At 37.7% G+C, this 14,127-nt stretch overlaps 1 protein-coding gene across 1 annotated transcript; it reads right to left on the reverse strand.

Annotated features, from left to right (window-relative positions):
- Positions 1–930: 930 nt before the first annotated feature.
- ATP6V1D (ATPase H+ transporting V1 subunit D) lies at positions 931–13,917 on the reverse strand. Its single transcript, XM_006186450.3, has 9 exons — positions 13,646–13,917; positions 8,663–8,780; positions 7,806–7,885; positions 6,306–6,373; positions 5,583–5,627; positions 4,507–4,610; positions 3,854–3,920; positions 2,666–2,744; positions 931–1,712 (listed from the first exon to the last, which is right to left on the reverse strand). Exons 1-9 carry the CDS (start codon positions 13,684–13,686, stop codon positions 1,571–1,573), a joined length of 744 nt encoding a protein of 247 aa, XP_006186512.1. The 5' UTR covers positions 13,687–13,917; the 3' UTR covers positions 931–1,570.
- Between the last annotated feature and the right edge of the window lie 210 nt (positions 13,918–14,127).

Here is a 14,127-nt window from a genome sequence, read left to right on the forward strand (position 1 = left end):
GCCTTATGTCTTACCTTTACTCAAAAATATAAATACAGGGGAGATTAAAAGGATAGACGTCAAGGATGTAAAAATTCTGAAGGTAGACTGCCTGGATTTAAATCTGGGATTCACTATTTTCTAGCTTTTTTGTGTAGGACCAATATACTCAAGCTCCTTATGCCTCAAAATTTCCTGTGAAATGTGGGGTTAAAGTAATATGTACCTCTAATGGTTGTGATGAAACAATATAAATAAAACAATGTCTAGTTGGCACATAACTAAGCTATTTTATAGCAGGTGTTAAATGTTCACAAAATTACTTGGTACTTTAAAAAGCCTAGGCTGGGATCAGTTGATTTAAACAATACTAGTAAGGCTAGTGTCACAATTTCACTAACTAAAAACTGTCCCATGGCCAATCACATCAGAAATGCCTGGAACTGAGTACAGGAAAGCCTGAGTAATCATGGATGGCTCACACCAGATCAAACAGTACTAAAAACCTCAGTCGCCTGATACGGCCATTCAAATGCCTCAAGTTGCTACTGCTTATGGAATAGTACAGTTACTTATTATTCTCAAGTGGGAACTAGTACTTTTTCTTAGAAGTACTAATTGGTGGGGGGGAGTATAGCTCAAGTGGTAAAGTGCATGCTTAGGATGCACAAGGTCCTGGGTTCAATCCCCAGTAACTCTTCTAAAAGCAAGTAAGTAAAAAAACCTAATTCCCCACCCCCCCCCAAAAAAAAGCAAAAAAAAAAAAAAAGGTGGTAGTAGTACTAATAAGCCCTCTGAACTCATCGGCAACCACATCTTACTTCAGTGCCCTGAAACTCAGTAACCATCTCAGTAAGCTTATTAGCAAAACACTGAAACATGAAGGGAGAAAAAATGGAGGCTGCCCACTTTTCCTACATGTCTACAGAGAAAGCTTTTTGGATGCCAATCCCATGTGCCAATCCAAGCATAAGAACACAATTTATTCTTGGCAATGAATTAATTTTAAAAAAGGAACAACTCATTTTTAAATCATTTTACTGTTTATACCATAGTCACATCTGAATTGGCAAAACTGTTCCCATGACAGACAGGACAGAGACCTGCCATTGAAGGAAAAAATAAGTGAAGGTTTTCATAAAGCTTGAGAAGTACCACAATAAGTAACACAAGGCTGGCTGCAGCAATCTCAGGTAACAGCGCCAAGGTGTGCAAGGAGGTGGGAACAAAGGCTGCTCCAGCAGTAGCTGGCCTACACGTGCTGGCCTGAGACCACTGCTGTTTCCTAAGGGGGAGTTCTTAATATGCTTGGTAAGCAGATACCTGTAGCACACATACAAATGGAGTAGAGTGACACTTCTGCAGAATAAATTCTACAAGTTCCTGGGCAGGTTCTACAAATCTCATCAGTGATAAATGGTTGCTGAATTATGATTTTGCAAAGGTAATCCCACAAAGGGACATCTAGAGAAATTTTACGACGAGTGAAATTCTTAAGCCAAAAAACAAATAGCCACACATACCAAACCTACACAGTGTGAATTAAAGTGGTGCCATGTTAGGGCTTCTGAAAGAACCAGAGCAGGAAAGATTATTCAAACAGGAGATCCTCATCCTTCTCTTCAGCCAGGAGATTAGCAGGCTCCATCACCTCTCCAGCTGCCCTCCGTTGCTCCAAGTCCTTCTCGGACTTTTCCTTGAGAATCTTTTTCTTCTCCTGTATTTTCTTTAACCTGTAAAATAAAGGAGGGAATCTTCTGAACATTGTTTCAGTACTAAGTAGAATTCATTTCTTCTAGTTTTGTAACAAGGATAGTAAACGCCTATAAAGTAGAACAAAATTCTACTTCTACAAATTTCAGTTTCAGTAATTTACTTATAACCCATTAAAAAAAAAGATTTGAGGTAGAATACACACATATTTTAAGCTAATAACTTGATTTTGGAAGTTCCTATTCTCAGAATGAATTAACTTTGAAATCCAACCCTTGATAATGGAACAGATTCTGAGCATTCAGACATTTATTAAAATTTTGGATCAATCAATTTGGATCACAACTCTGAACCTCACTGAAGGGCAGAAACTAAATTTTGATAATTAGATATCATACTCAGACACGACTCAAGGTCCAAGACAACCATGTCTTCCCTGAATATGCCTACCTTCACCCGTCTCCCACTTCTCTGAATCTGGCACACTGACTCCTGCACACCACCTGTTCAGTATTTATTCCCTGCTAGTTCTAAATGTTCAAGGCTAATTCATGTACATGCATCATTCCTCTCAACTCTGATTACATAATGCCCCCAAGTACTTTATACTTTCTCCTGGAACATATTCAAAATAATATACGTATTTGTTAATTGACTAATTAATTTCAGTTTATTTTTTATGTGGGAGATGCTCATTCTAAATCACTGTTTCATTTTAAAGAACTATCAAGGCTACTGAGAGTTTCCCTGAAGGGCCTAAGTTGTCAGATGCGCCATATTTCATATACGTGTGAAGTCTGGCACAGATTTGTCTCCACAGCCTTGGGCAGTCTTATTTCTTGCTTCTTACTTCATCAGAATAAAATACAAGTTGTACTAATTCTAAAGAACATAACCCAACAAGTCTCAGCAAATCGAGTCTTTGGAACATGGAAAAATTAAAAATGATCAATAACTGCCAATTCCAACAAACCTATAGAACTCTTCTCGCTCTCTCTCATCCAGCTCTGTGATGATATAAGCAAGGGTACGTTCAATCCGGGGAATGATGACTAGGGTTTAAACATACATATATACGTGAGAACTTCAAGCCTTTTTTCAAATTGCCAGTGATTATACAATAGTGACTTATTTTTTCTAATTGTAAAATAAATGTACATTTAATGCAAAAAAAATCATTAAGAAAAATAAAATGAAGTATAATCCAACTACCCTATGGTAACTACGATAAGCATTTTGGTATATGCCCTTCTTCTGTCTTTCCCATGGACAGGTAATGCTGGGCCATTCTATAAACACTGAATATACTGCATTTATATGAATATATAACATTGAACCACAGATGGTATTTTAAATAGCAATCCACTGTTAAAAAGTGGAGCATTGAGCAGAGAATATTAGTAAGTTGAATTCTGTGTCAGTCATAAGGTTCTACTTTATACAGAACTTGTCTAATCTGCTTCTAAAATGCAAACTCCTTGAGAATTGGAACTGTTACAAGGCCTGTTACTACCAAGCAGGCAGGAATTGTGCTTTGAGTTTTTAAAAAATGATATAACTTCCTCTTTAACAGACTAATAGAGCCCCAGCAAAATAAGTTTTTTGCTGTTCAAATTTTGCTCCTTACCTTAAAATTGAATAAATGTTTCTTTAATGAAAAATGAGTTTCTTGGGCAAAAAAGTACTGTGGTAACACTCAGCAGTCATAGTTTTAAAATAATGAAATGAGCAATGGAAAATAAATGCAGCGATTGGGACTTATTTTTAGAAACCAAGGAGAACAGCAGGAGAACAGGACCTACGGCCTAACGGAGAGAGATTTAAAGTAAAATATTTCATGTGTTCAAAAGTTTTATCAATCATTAGAAAGAACTAAAGAAAACACTAGGGCTCTTAAGAAATACTTTCACCCTCTACTCACAAGTAACCAGAAAATAATAAAACGTTCCATAATTTTTAAATTACTGCTCTGCTCTGTAACTCCCCTCCAAATCATACACATAATTCTATCAAAGGGTACTGACTCACTGCCCTTCCCACTGAGGAGAGGGGCAACATCTCATTCTCCAGGCAACCAATGCCTGGTTCCTGGCAGGTGCGTGACAAATGTGGAGGTGTGGACAAAAGGATGAACAACGAGCTCACAGCAGCTTACACTCACCATGTTCAATGGCATTTACACGCCTGTTGGTTATCTTAATAGCTTCATCCAAAGTAACAAAGGAAGTCTAAAATAAGAGCACAAATTAATAATGTAAGCACAAAGTCTTCCTAATCATGCCCTGTCACTTGGCTTCACCCAGATTACATGTGAAGAAAGCATCTGGAAACCAAGACTATGTCTTTTCAACATACTTAAAATACAGAAAATTCCTGTAAGATTTCCACAGAGCTAACATTATTTCCATTCTATTAGAACCTGTTTACTTTAGACTTACCTAAAACTATAAAACTGGCAAGAGGAGAGAATCACACACTAATGACCTGGATACATACTAACTGGCCACAAAGGGAAAAAAAATGGCTTTCATGCAAAAACCATATTATATTTTCATTTAAATCTAGTATTGACTGTCCCTGTTCTCACCTAGCCAAGACTGCAACTATACCATTGCACCAACATTTTGTCAGTAAGTACGGACAGTGGTGCAGAAGCCACTGTTTCAGAAATCAAAACTCATTTAGCTTGTTTCACACAGGTTCATGAAAACAGTTTGAAGTGCTGAGTGCAGAATGCTCTGATTCAAGCCCTGAATCTCCCCCACTCGGCTATCAGGCATCAGAGTGCAGGACTTCTCTGGCTCTTCCGCTTGCCTGCAGAGAAGCTAGTTCCACCAGTAGTTCCACGGCTTTGGCATAATTCCTCTTCAGTTTGGCCAACTGTTCCCCACCTCTGGCTAAACCAGTCAATTCATAACCTGAAAGAACCAGTCAGACAACATTCGTATTTAGAGTGAAAATAATCTTCCCCAAAAAGAAGATAAGTCAGAACAATATCGAACATTGAAAAACAAATTCACTAACCCTGCTAACTGCAAACAGGAAGTGCCCATTTGGCTCCCCAAACACTGTGGGACATGCTGCTGAATAGTTCTGCCCAAGGATACTATTCTAAATATAGCTACAGGAAAAGCTTTTGACCAATCCTCATTTTGCCAGCTTGCTGATTAACCCACACACGCCTTCCCTTTGTAGATCATGCGGCCTGATGCCCCAATACAGTGATACCCTCTTTTAACAGGTGACTCTCTATAATACTCCTTTATTCAAGTCGTACTAAATATTCTATGTGAACCAATTAAATATGAGGGCCAAAGAAAGAACATTGTTTCTATGGGGAAAAAAATGATTACTTTGGAAAGGCTCAGTAAAGATGCATTACTACCCAAAACATGCTGTCAAATTAGGAAAAGGTGAGACAATTATAAAAAGTTGAGAGCAGGCTGGCTACAAAAATTGAGGAAGATTCAGCATTCAGACTGTATCAGTGTGTAAGATCTTATTCTACTTTAAAGAGACCCAAACTGGAAATTATAAACAATGCCTTATGAGTGTGGTTTATGCAGAAAGACAACATGGAAGTCTAACGTGTATTCATACTCAAAGAAAGACCATGGCCTTTTATTTTTAGAACAGCAAACAATTCTATATTTATATATTTCAAGGTTAAAATATTTTAAGCCATGTACAATGTTTTATGACTCTCTGCCATAATACTTTTTTTTGGTTAACTGATAAACTATTGTCCCAACTGTATCTGATAAGAAGGCTTCCAATACTGGAACCAGTGAACTCTAAGAAGGTCTACCTAACACCATTTTCCAGAATACAGTTCATTTAAAGAGGAAAGGGGAGAACCCAGAGACCCACAAGTAAAGTTTCAAACTTACTGTCAGTTCCTTCATGGTAATGTTCAAATACTGGCAAAGTAACACCTGTTAAACAGAGAAACATATGAATGCACAAATATGTCCTTAAAGTACTATTTCTTAACCATCATCTCTTGTGTTTCTTTCTCAGCAAATACTTAAAAGTCAAGAGATTATCTGGAATTATAACTCGTTTCACTAAATGAATTTAGGAACCTGCCTTCTTAAGTGTTCATGCCTATTCAAAAATCAAATTATCTTGAGTAGTAAGGGATCCTGTTGTTACAATTTTTTTCTTTCAGCTTTGAAATATACTTAGTATACAAAAAAAACCTGCACATGTTTAATGTATATATTTTGATGAGTTTAGACATATACATATACCCATAACACAATCACAATAATAAACCTATCCATTACCTTGTGTCTCTTTTCATGTGCGTGCATGTTAAGAACACTCAACATAAGATCTACCTTCTTAAGTTTTTAAGTGCACAAGGCCATACTGTGAACTGTAGGCGCTATATCATACAGCAGATCTCCAGAAGGTATTTATCCTATATAACTAGTAACTTCATATCCACTGAATAACTAGCTCTCCATACTTCCCCCAGTCCCATCCCTTGGCAACCACCATTTAACAGTAGTTTTAATCATTGGGACATGGAGATCTTGCTATATAAACAGATTAATTTTAAATGTTACCTTTTCTCCCCTGAGGGTAGTAAAGAGTTGAATAGTTACCTGCTACATTATCTTTCTTTGCTCTAATCTTCACTTGGGCTTTATTTACATTTTGGATAACTGTGGTGCTGCAAAAGAGGAAAAGGGATTGATTTAGTTTTTAGACTGAGAAATAAACCAACATGAACATATCAAGCAATTTCAACAAGAGTAAGATGTCACAATTAAAAAATGTTGATGGCCCACTGTGGATCAAGTGCCCCTGAGGAAACACAACCGTCTCAGTGGCAGTTAACATGTGAAGTATGTTTTGATGATTGTCTTTTTTCAGAAAAGAACAATCACTGCTGCCAGTGGAGGGCCTCAGAGAGCAAAGAATGAACAATATTCAAATATCACCCTTAAGAACATGAAGAATGATTTTAACATACAGGGACTCCTTGAGTTTTCCATCAGACATGTGGTGCATGGATGTGACTTCAGGGATTTTCATTGCACTAATGTAATTTGGAGAAGAACATTCTTTCCTTTTAGATTTGTTATTCAAATCTTCTAGGTTTGGCTAAGCAGTTCAATTCCTCCACCCTGGAACCTGTCTAACATCCATCTGGCTTTGTCTGACTCTCTACCAGTTATTATCACAAAATAAAGTGTTTTCCCCTCGACCACCCTCAAACACACTCACACACTACTGAGTCCCTCTCTCTCACAGAAGTCAATGCAAGTTGTTATCATACAAACACTGGCAAAAATTAAAGTCTACTACTTCAAAAGGTCTTATGCCCCTCAAGCTATAAGACTGCCCATACGTAATGCTCCCAGATAACACAAACTAAGAATGGAGGCATTATATCACTGGGTAAAGAAGACTAAAATCAAAAACCCTGAAAACAATTCCATCTCTGCCCTTGAATAGTCATTTGACTTCAGGAGGGCACTGAACTTAAACTGAGGGTAACAATATTTGCCTGGTCCACCTCACAGCTTATTTGGAGAATCAAGTAACATAACTAAACATAACATATGTAAAGCAATAACTAAGCCATTTTTGTATGCTTTGTTAAGCATGTACTGACAAAAGCCATAAAATTCATGCCCTGTAAACAAGCAATTCCATTCTCAAAAATTTTCCTAAGGAAATAATACAATAGAAACAAAAATATATATACATAAGGATGTTCACAGCACCTTTTCCAATATTGTATAAATCTGAAAATCAACTCAAACACCCACCATTAGAGGAAAATGTTAACAAATTATCATATATCTAGAGAAAGATTATGCAGTTGTGAAAACAAGGGGAAATGTTTATGATACAATGTTAAATGAAAATAGACTATAAAATATTAAGTATCCTGTGCCTGTTAACTATGTAACAGATACATGTGGGTGGTAGTAAAGACAACAGTGTTTAGGTGATGGGGTTAAAAGTGTACTTCCTTATTATTACTGTATCATTTGTCTTTAATGCTTTTTTTAAAAACAAAAAGTGGCTTTTAAATGAAATTATGAACATGAAAGTACTACAGTTTTTCAAACACCCCATTTAAGTCTTCTTACCTGAAGTCCCCTGCTGTGAACTTGGCCTCAGCAAGTGAAAAGGCAGCTTCTCTCATCACTTCACCCATCAACATTTTAGTCTGGAAAGGCATAATCCAACAGCCAATTCAACAAAGTTCTTTTACAAGGAAAAAATCATATCATAATCATGTTCCTTTAATACCCATTGGTATTTTATGCCAGGTATACATGTAAATATTGATTTGGTAATGATAAAATTAAAAAATTTCCAATTTTGCTTCAATAATTGGGTTATGGTTACTAACAATGTTGCAAAATCACGAGTTTTATAATTCAAAGATTAGAATAAAGATACTAAGAAACAGAAAACCGAATCTTTATTACAGGGCCTATCTTATTCCTAAATTGGTCCATGCCAATTTGCTCAAATTAATCTCTTAAATTCACTGCAGTGCAGTCAAACTCCTAATGGCACAGTGCTTCAAAAATATATCTGGAATACTTAATGTTTGAAAATACCCAATAATTTTTTTTTCAAAGAGAAGAAAAATTGGGACAGGTGGGTAGAAAGTCACCAGACAGGCCAAAGGAGCAGTTATAAGAAATACTGGGCAGAGAGCATTTCAGGCAGAAGAAATAGCTAATGCAAAGGCCCTGGAGAAGAATGTTAGAAAAAAGCTCAGAATCAGATAAAAGTGGCAGGGAGGCGCCAGAGCAGATCAAGTGGGGCTTTTGGGGCAAGAGTAAAGAGTTTGAATTTAAATAATGAACTTTCTGAAACTTCTTACATTATAATGACATTTTTGAAAGAAAAAAAATTACAATGCCAGTGGCCATGCTGGATTTTCCACAGATACTTCTAAAATAAATACTGTTCTAAGCAAAGTTCATTCTACCTCTATTATCTTCTTAAGGATCTGTCGAAATCGAAGTGTTAAGGCATCAGATTTTTTCTTCAGGAGGTTTCGACCTGTCTGTGCTCCTTTTAACCGAGCCTTCATGATGGTCTGTGCCCTACAGAAACAGAGTTAAAGATATTTATTCCCATTGTTTAAAAGAAATAAAAATAGTTCCCTAACACGGTATTAAAATTATGCTTTTTTCCTTGATGCCACGGGAGTAAGAATATACAGCGTTTGTGGCTGATAGGCTTAACTGGTATCTCAATAGTATAGATTTCCACATTCAGTCTTCTACAAATGAAGTCTTTCTTATTTAAAACAGAAACAACTCTTTAATAAGTATTTAATAAATTACTTAATAAGTATTTATTAAATCATAATAAAACATATCACGACCCCTATTTCATGATGCCAGCATACTTTAAATATTTATATGACTTGTGAGTTAAAACAGTACGTTTCTATTGGAGATGTACTAAGGAGTAAAAACAAAAATCTGCCCACAAATATATACCAAAATTTAAAGTGCACTTAACCTTCAGCACCAAGAAGTCCACCTTAAGAGATTTATCCTATTGATTTACTCCCCGCATGTACACAAAAACATATATAAAGGTTAAGGATGAGTACTCCAGCCGTATTTGTAATAGCAAAAGGGTGGAAACAAGTTAAATGTGCCACAAATCATGGTTCATCATAAAATGGAATGATATGCAGCCATTAAAAAAAAGAGGAAGGTAGATCAACATGTGCTCCTGAAATTACATTGTCTTAAGTTATGCAAAGTAAGGGATAAATGTGCTTATATAAGTCAAGAGAATAGTTCTAGAAAAGTTCATAGAAACTAGGTAACAGTTTTCTTTGGAAAATGAAGCTGAGTAAGAAAAAAAAAAGGATTTACTTTTTACTACTACATTTTGTTGTACCTTCTGCATTTTATTACCACAACCACTAATTACTTTTCCCATTAAAAGTGTGGCACTGAAGTGTTCTGATATCATTTTATAAATTTGTAAATGACTCTAGGTGACAAGTGACATAGAAGTGATAAGCCCCTGAAGTCTCCTTACCTCCTTATTTCAATCTTTTCCCATCAGAAACCCCAACACCAAAGTCAAAAAAATGACAGCGAAGTTGGCATTTCTGCTCTTGCTACCAGTTAAAATTTAATAATGGAAAAAGGGGGGGTAATAAGATTCAATAATAAATTGTATAACTAAGTCATTTGTTTAAGAAGATATAATTTCATATGACTGGTGTTATATAATCAACTGCAAAACAGTTTTTGTTAAACCTTTGGGTAAATTCTTAGATGATACTGAAATCTACTGCAGGCCAAAGGCTTCCTATGACAACACTGCAGCCAGAAGGGATCTTAGACATTATCTTGAGAGAGAGGAAAATGAGGCTCGGAAAAGTGAAACAACTTTCTCACAGTCACTCAGTGAAGAAAAGGCAGAGCAGAATCTTCTTTTTTCTTTTTTTTTTAAATTGAAGTAGATTTACAATGTTGTGTTAGTTTCAGGTGTAAACAAAGTGATTCAGTTATGCATATATATATTCTTTTTCAGGTTCTTGTCCATTATAGGCTATTACAAGATACTGAATATAGTTCCCTGTGCTATACAGTAGTCCTCTACTGATTATCTATTTTATATATATTAATCCCAAACTCCTAGTTTATCCCTTTCCCATTTCCCCTTTGATAACTATAAATTTGTTTTCTATGTCTGAGTCTGTTTCTGTTTTGCAAGTAAGCTCATTTGTATCATTTTTTTCAGATTCTACATGTAAATGATGTTATTTGTCTTTGACTTACTTCAATTAGTAAGACAATCTCTAGGTCTATGTTGCTGCAAATGGCATTATTTCATTCCTTTTTACAGCTGAGTAATAGTCGTGTGTGTGTGTGTACACATTCATCCATTCATCTGTCAATGGGCACTTAGGCTGCTTCCATATCTTGGCTGTAAATAGTGCTGTTATGAACACTGGGGTGCATATATCTATTCAAGTTAGCGTTTTCTCTGGATATGTCCAGAAGTGGGATTGCTGGATCATGTGGTAAGTCTATTTTTAATTTTTTAAGGAATCTCCATACTGTTCTCCGTAGTGGCTGCACCAATTTACATTACCACCAACAGTGTAGGAGGGTTCGCTTTTCTCCACACCCTCTCCAGCATTTATTATTTGTAGACTTTTTGATGATGGCCATTCTGACTGGTGTGAGGTGATACCTCATTGTATTTTGATTTGCATTTCTCTAATAATTAGTGATACTGAGAATCTTTTCATGTGCTTGTTGGCCATCTGTATGCCTTCTTTGGAGAAGTGTCTATTTAGATCTTCTGCCCATTTTTGGACTGGGTGTTTTTGTTTTTTTGTTTTTTTAAGCTGTATGAGCTGTTTGTATATTTTGAAAATTAATCCCTTGTCGACTGCATCATTTGCAAATATTTTCTCCCATTCTGCAGGTTGTTTTTTGTTTTGTTTATGGTTTCCTCTGCTGTGCAAAATCTTTTAAGTTTAATTAGGTCCCATTTGTTTATTTTTGTTTTTATTTCCATTTTTCTAGGAGATCCATCTAAAAAATATTGCTGCGATTCTGTCAAAGAATGTTGGCAGAGCAGGCTCTTGAACCAGGCTTCTGACTCCAGTGACTTGGCCAAGTCTCCAAGGTTCAAACCTAGGTCCACTGTACCCCAACTATGTGCCATACTGCCTCCCCTCCAAGATTATAAATCGCATCAGGTGAACAGGTCTCTTTGAAAAAAAACTCACTATCAGTGGCTGACTCTGCACAGACTGTCCTCATTGGAGGTCTAATCAAGTAATGCTGGTTCAGTTTCCAGCCTGAGCAGGAGCCATCCACCCCAATGTGTACATTTAACATACTGTGTTGTTGACATTAACCACCAGAACTTAGACTCAAAGAGTTGAATCAAATTTAAGTCCAATCCTAGTACTGCAGATTGCAGCAAGTTTACAGTGAAAAGGTGAACTGGTTGGCAAAACTGAATTTACCATACTAATTTTAATTTTCTCCTAGGTAGTGGCACCTCTGTGAAACAGAAAGATTTTAATTCCTGAGACTCAGAGACTGACTTGCCCATGGGCTTATAGCCAGTACGTAGTAGAACCTGGATTTGACTGACTTCTGTTGACTCCAAATCCTTCATGCCTCTTTTGCTTCCACTGTAAATTTATTTTCCTCTCTCTGGTGCCTAAGTGGGTGACAACCCCATTTCACAGGTTAATTGTAAGGTGGAAGTGTCTGAAACAGAAGTTACTAGTGTATTTTCTAGTCCAGCTCTTAAAAAAAAACCAAAAAAAAAAAACACCTGTTCTTTTACAAGTTCCAGAGCTGCTCAACCCTTCAAAAAATGTTTGACCTTCAGCTAGGATAATGACTTTGCTTACAGCTGAATCAAAGACATCTGACTACATGACAAAGTACCTGCTGATAAGCCGTGGGGAAAATTTTAGAGAAGCGGTTAATTACAGCACTTGATTTTCCTCTCAATGGGCAAGCTCAGTGCTCTCACAGCAATTTTCACCTTCACAAACCTATTCTTCTTATCAAAGCCCAAAGAAGTGTATTTTCACCTCTTAGTCAAAGTTAAAACAAAAACAAAAAAAGTTAACACTCTGACTACTATCACGGATAACACAGCCTGATATTAAAGCAGTAAAGACCGATATTATTCAGTAAACATTTGAGGGGAAACAGCTGAGCTCCATTCCAATTTGTGCACAGGTGATTAGGCATTTTGAAATAAGGGAGGGGAGTGAGAGTGGATGCAAGTAGAGTGAGAGGCTGTGCAGTGGAAATGTGATCAGGCCAGCTGTGTCTGCTAGCAGGCAATTAAGGAAGGGAGTTCAGAGGCCTAGAATATACAAGCAGTATATTCTCATGCCTGCAATGAGGTTTCTCAGTTAGGCATTTTACTGGGGGCTGGAGTCCTAAGAACAAAGTCTTAGGTTGCTAGAAGCCATGCTAGAGTTTGGTGGTCTCTCAGTGCAGAGGTTTGGAGGAGTCAGACTCATTAACTGGGAGTGCTACAGTTCTCACTACCCCAGGGGAGACCTGATGCTTATCTATTTCACAGCATTGCTTTCCTCCACAACTGACTTGCTTTCCAAAGTAGCTATTAGAAAGTCAGAAGGCAAAGGTAAAAACTAAACAAAAACAAAACAAAAACAAAAACAAAGCCCTCTTCACTTCATTAAGAGTTATATCCACTCAGGCAGAGACAGAAATCTAAGTTTAGGGTTTAAATGTAACTCTTATTTTAAGAGTCCTTGGAGATGCTGAAAAAAAATCAGGATGAAGAAAAACAAAAGGTAGGACCACAATCAACAGATCTAAATGTCAGAGTCAAAAGTGATTTTCTGCTTCTCACTGAAAAAAGAGAAAGAGGAGGCAACGGCAAATAAGAGCAATCTTCACTTTCCACACGTTATGTTAGGCACATTTGAGAAAACCTCAAAATTTTCCTTACAGACTAGTCAAACACCTAAGGAGCTACGCTTTCTTCTGCCAAAGAATTCAGGCCAAAAGAGAAAGCTAATTAATTCAACGGTCCAAGCCATGGGTTCATTCAAGCAACATTTTATGTGGACTTAATAACCAAGACATCTCTCAGCCTGGAGAGAGCTCACAGTTCAGTGGTAAATATATGTAAATCAATATCCACTTTACAATGTGATGTGTGATACTAACAGTAAAATCAGCGGACCTCCACAAAAGCCAGCTGGCCGGGCCTGTTCTCACGGTCCACTCTGGTTCACCCAGAGGAATGTGTGAGGGACCCTTCAGAGGCCCTCGGCCCGGACTCACGAGAAGAGACTGGGAAAAGCTGAGAGTCGGCCCAGGAAACAAGGAGCTTCACTGCTGGGCCAGGGTATGGAGAGACAGCGGCTCCGGGCAGGCGTTCCTTAACCTATGAGTGCTGCTGGTTCCATTGTTTTACTTACATTCGCGAGGGAAAGATCTCAATTCGGTCTTTGCCCGACATTTTGACGATGACTATTCGGCTCCGGTCCCTGGCCGGGCAATCGTGGCTGCAACACCACCAGCCACTGAGTCTTCCTCTACCCTGAGTCAGCTGGTTTTGTCACGTGACTCCCCTCGCGTTGCTAAGAGGCGGCCTAGCTCTGCCTTTTTCACTTCCGCTTCCTGTTAGTATGGGGATTGGGGGGGACAGGGCGAGGACGGGAGATGGTGATGCCCGGATGTTGAGGCGCGCGCACCCTGGAACCGCCCCTCAATTCCGGTTCGCCTTTTAGCCCCTCCCCCTCCAGCTCCCAGGCGGCTGTGCAACGCTCCGCACGCGCGAGGCGAAAAACAGGCGCTAAGAGTACACTCCTTCTTTTCCTCCATTAGTCATCTTTGGTCACAGCGCCACCTCACGGTTGACTGAAGCTTTCAGAAAAGATTTATTTTTCAGGAACAAGGA

Source organism: Camelus ferus, chromosome 6 (genome assembly GCF_009834535.1).
Source record: "Camelus ferus isolate YT-003-E chromosome 6, BCGSAC_Cfer_1.0, whole genome shotgun sequence".
NCBI classification, from domain to species: Eukaryota; Metazoa; Chordata; class Mammalia; order Artiodactyla; family Camelidae; genus Camelus; species Camelus ferus.

Excerpts from the sequence above, each read along its gene's own strand:
- ATP6V1D (XM_006186450.3), bottom strand. The coding sequence starts at position 13,686 with ATGTCGGGCAAAGACCGAATTGAGATCTTTCCCTCGCGAAT. Across the intron at positions 8,781-13,645 it reads GAGATCTTTCCCTCGCGAAT|GGCACAGACCATCATGAAGG; the intron begins GTAAGTAAAACA and ends CTGTTTCTGTAG. Across the intron at positions 2,745-3,853 it reads TGTAAATGCCATTGAACATG|TCATCATTCCCCGGATTGAA; the intron begins GTGAGTGTAAGC and ends TTTAAACCCTAG.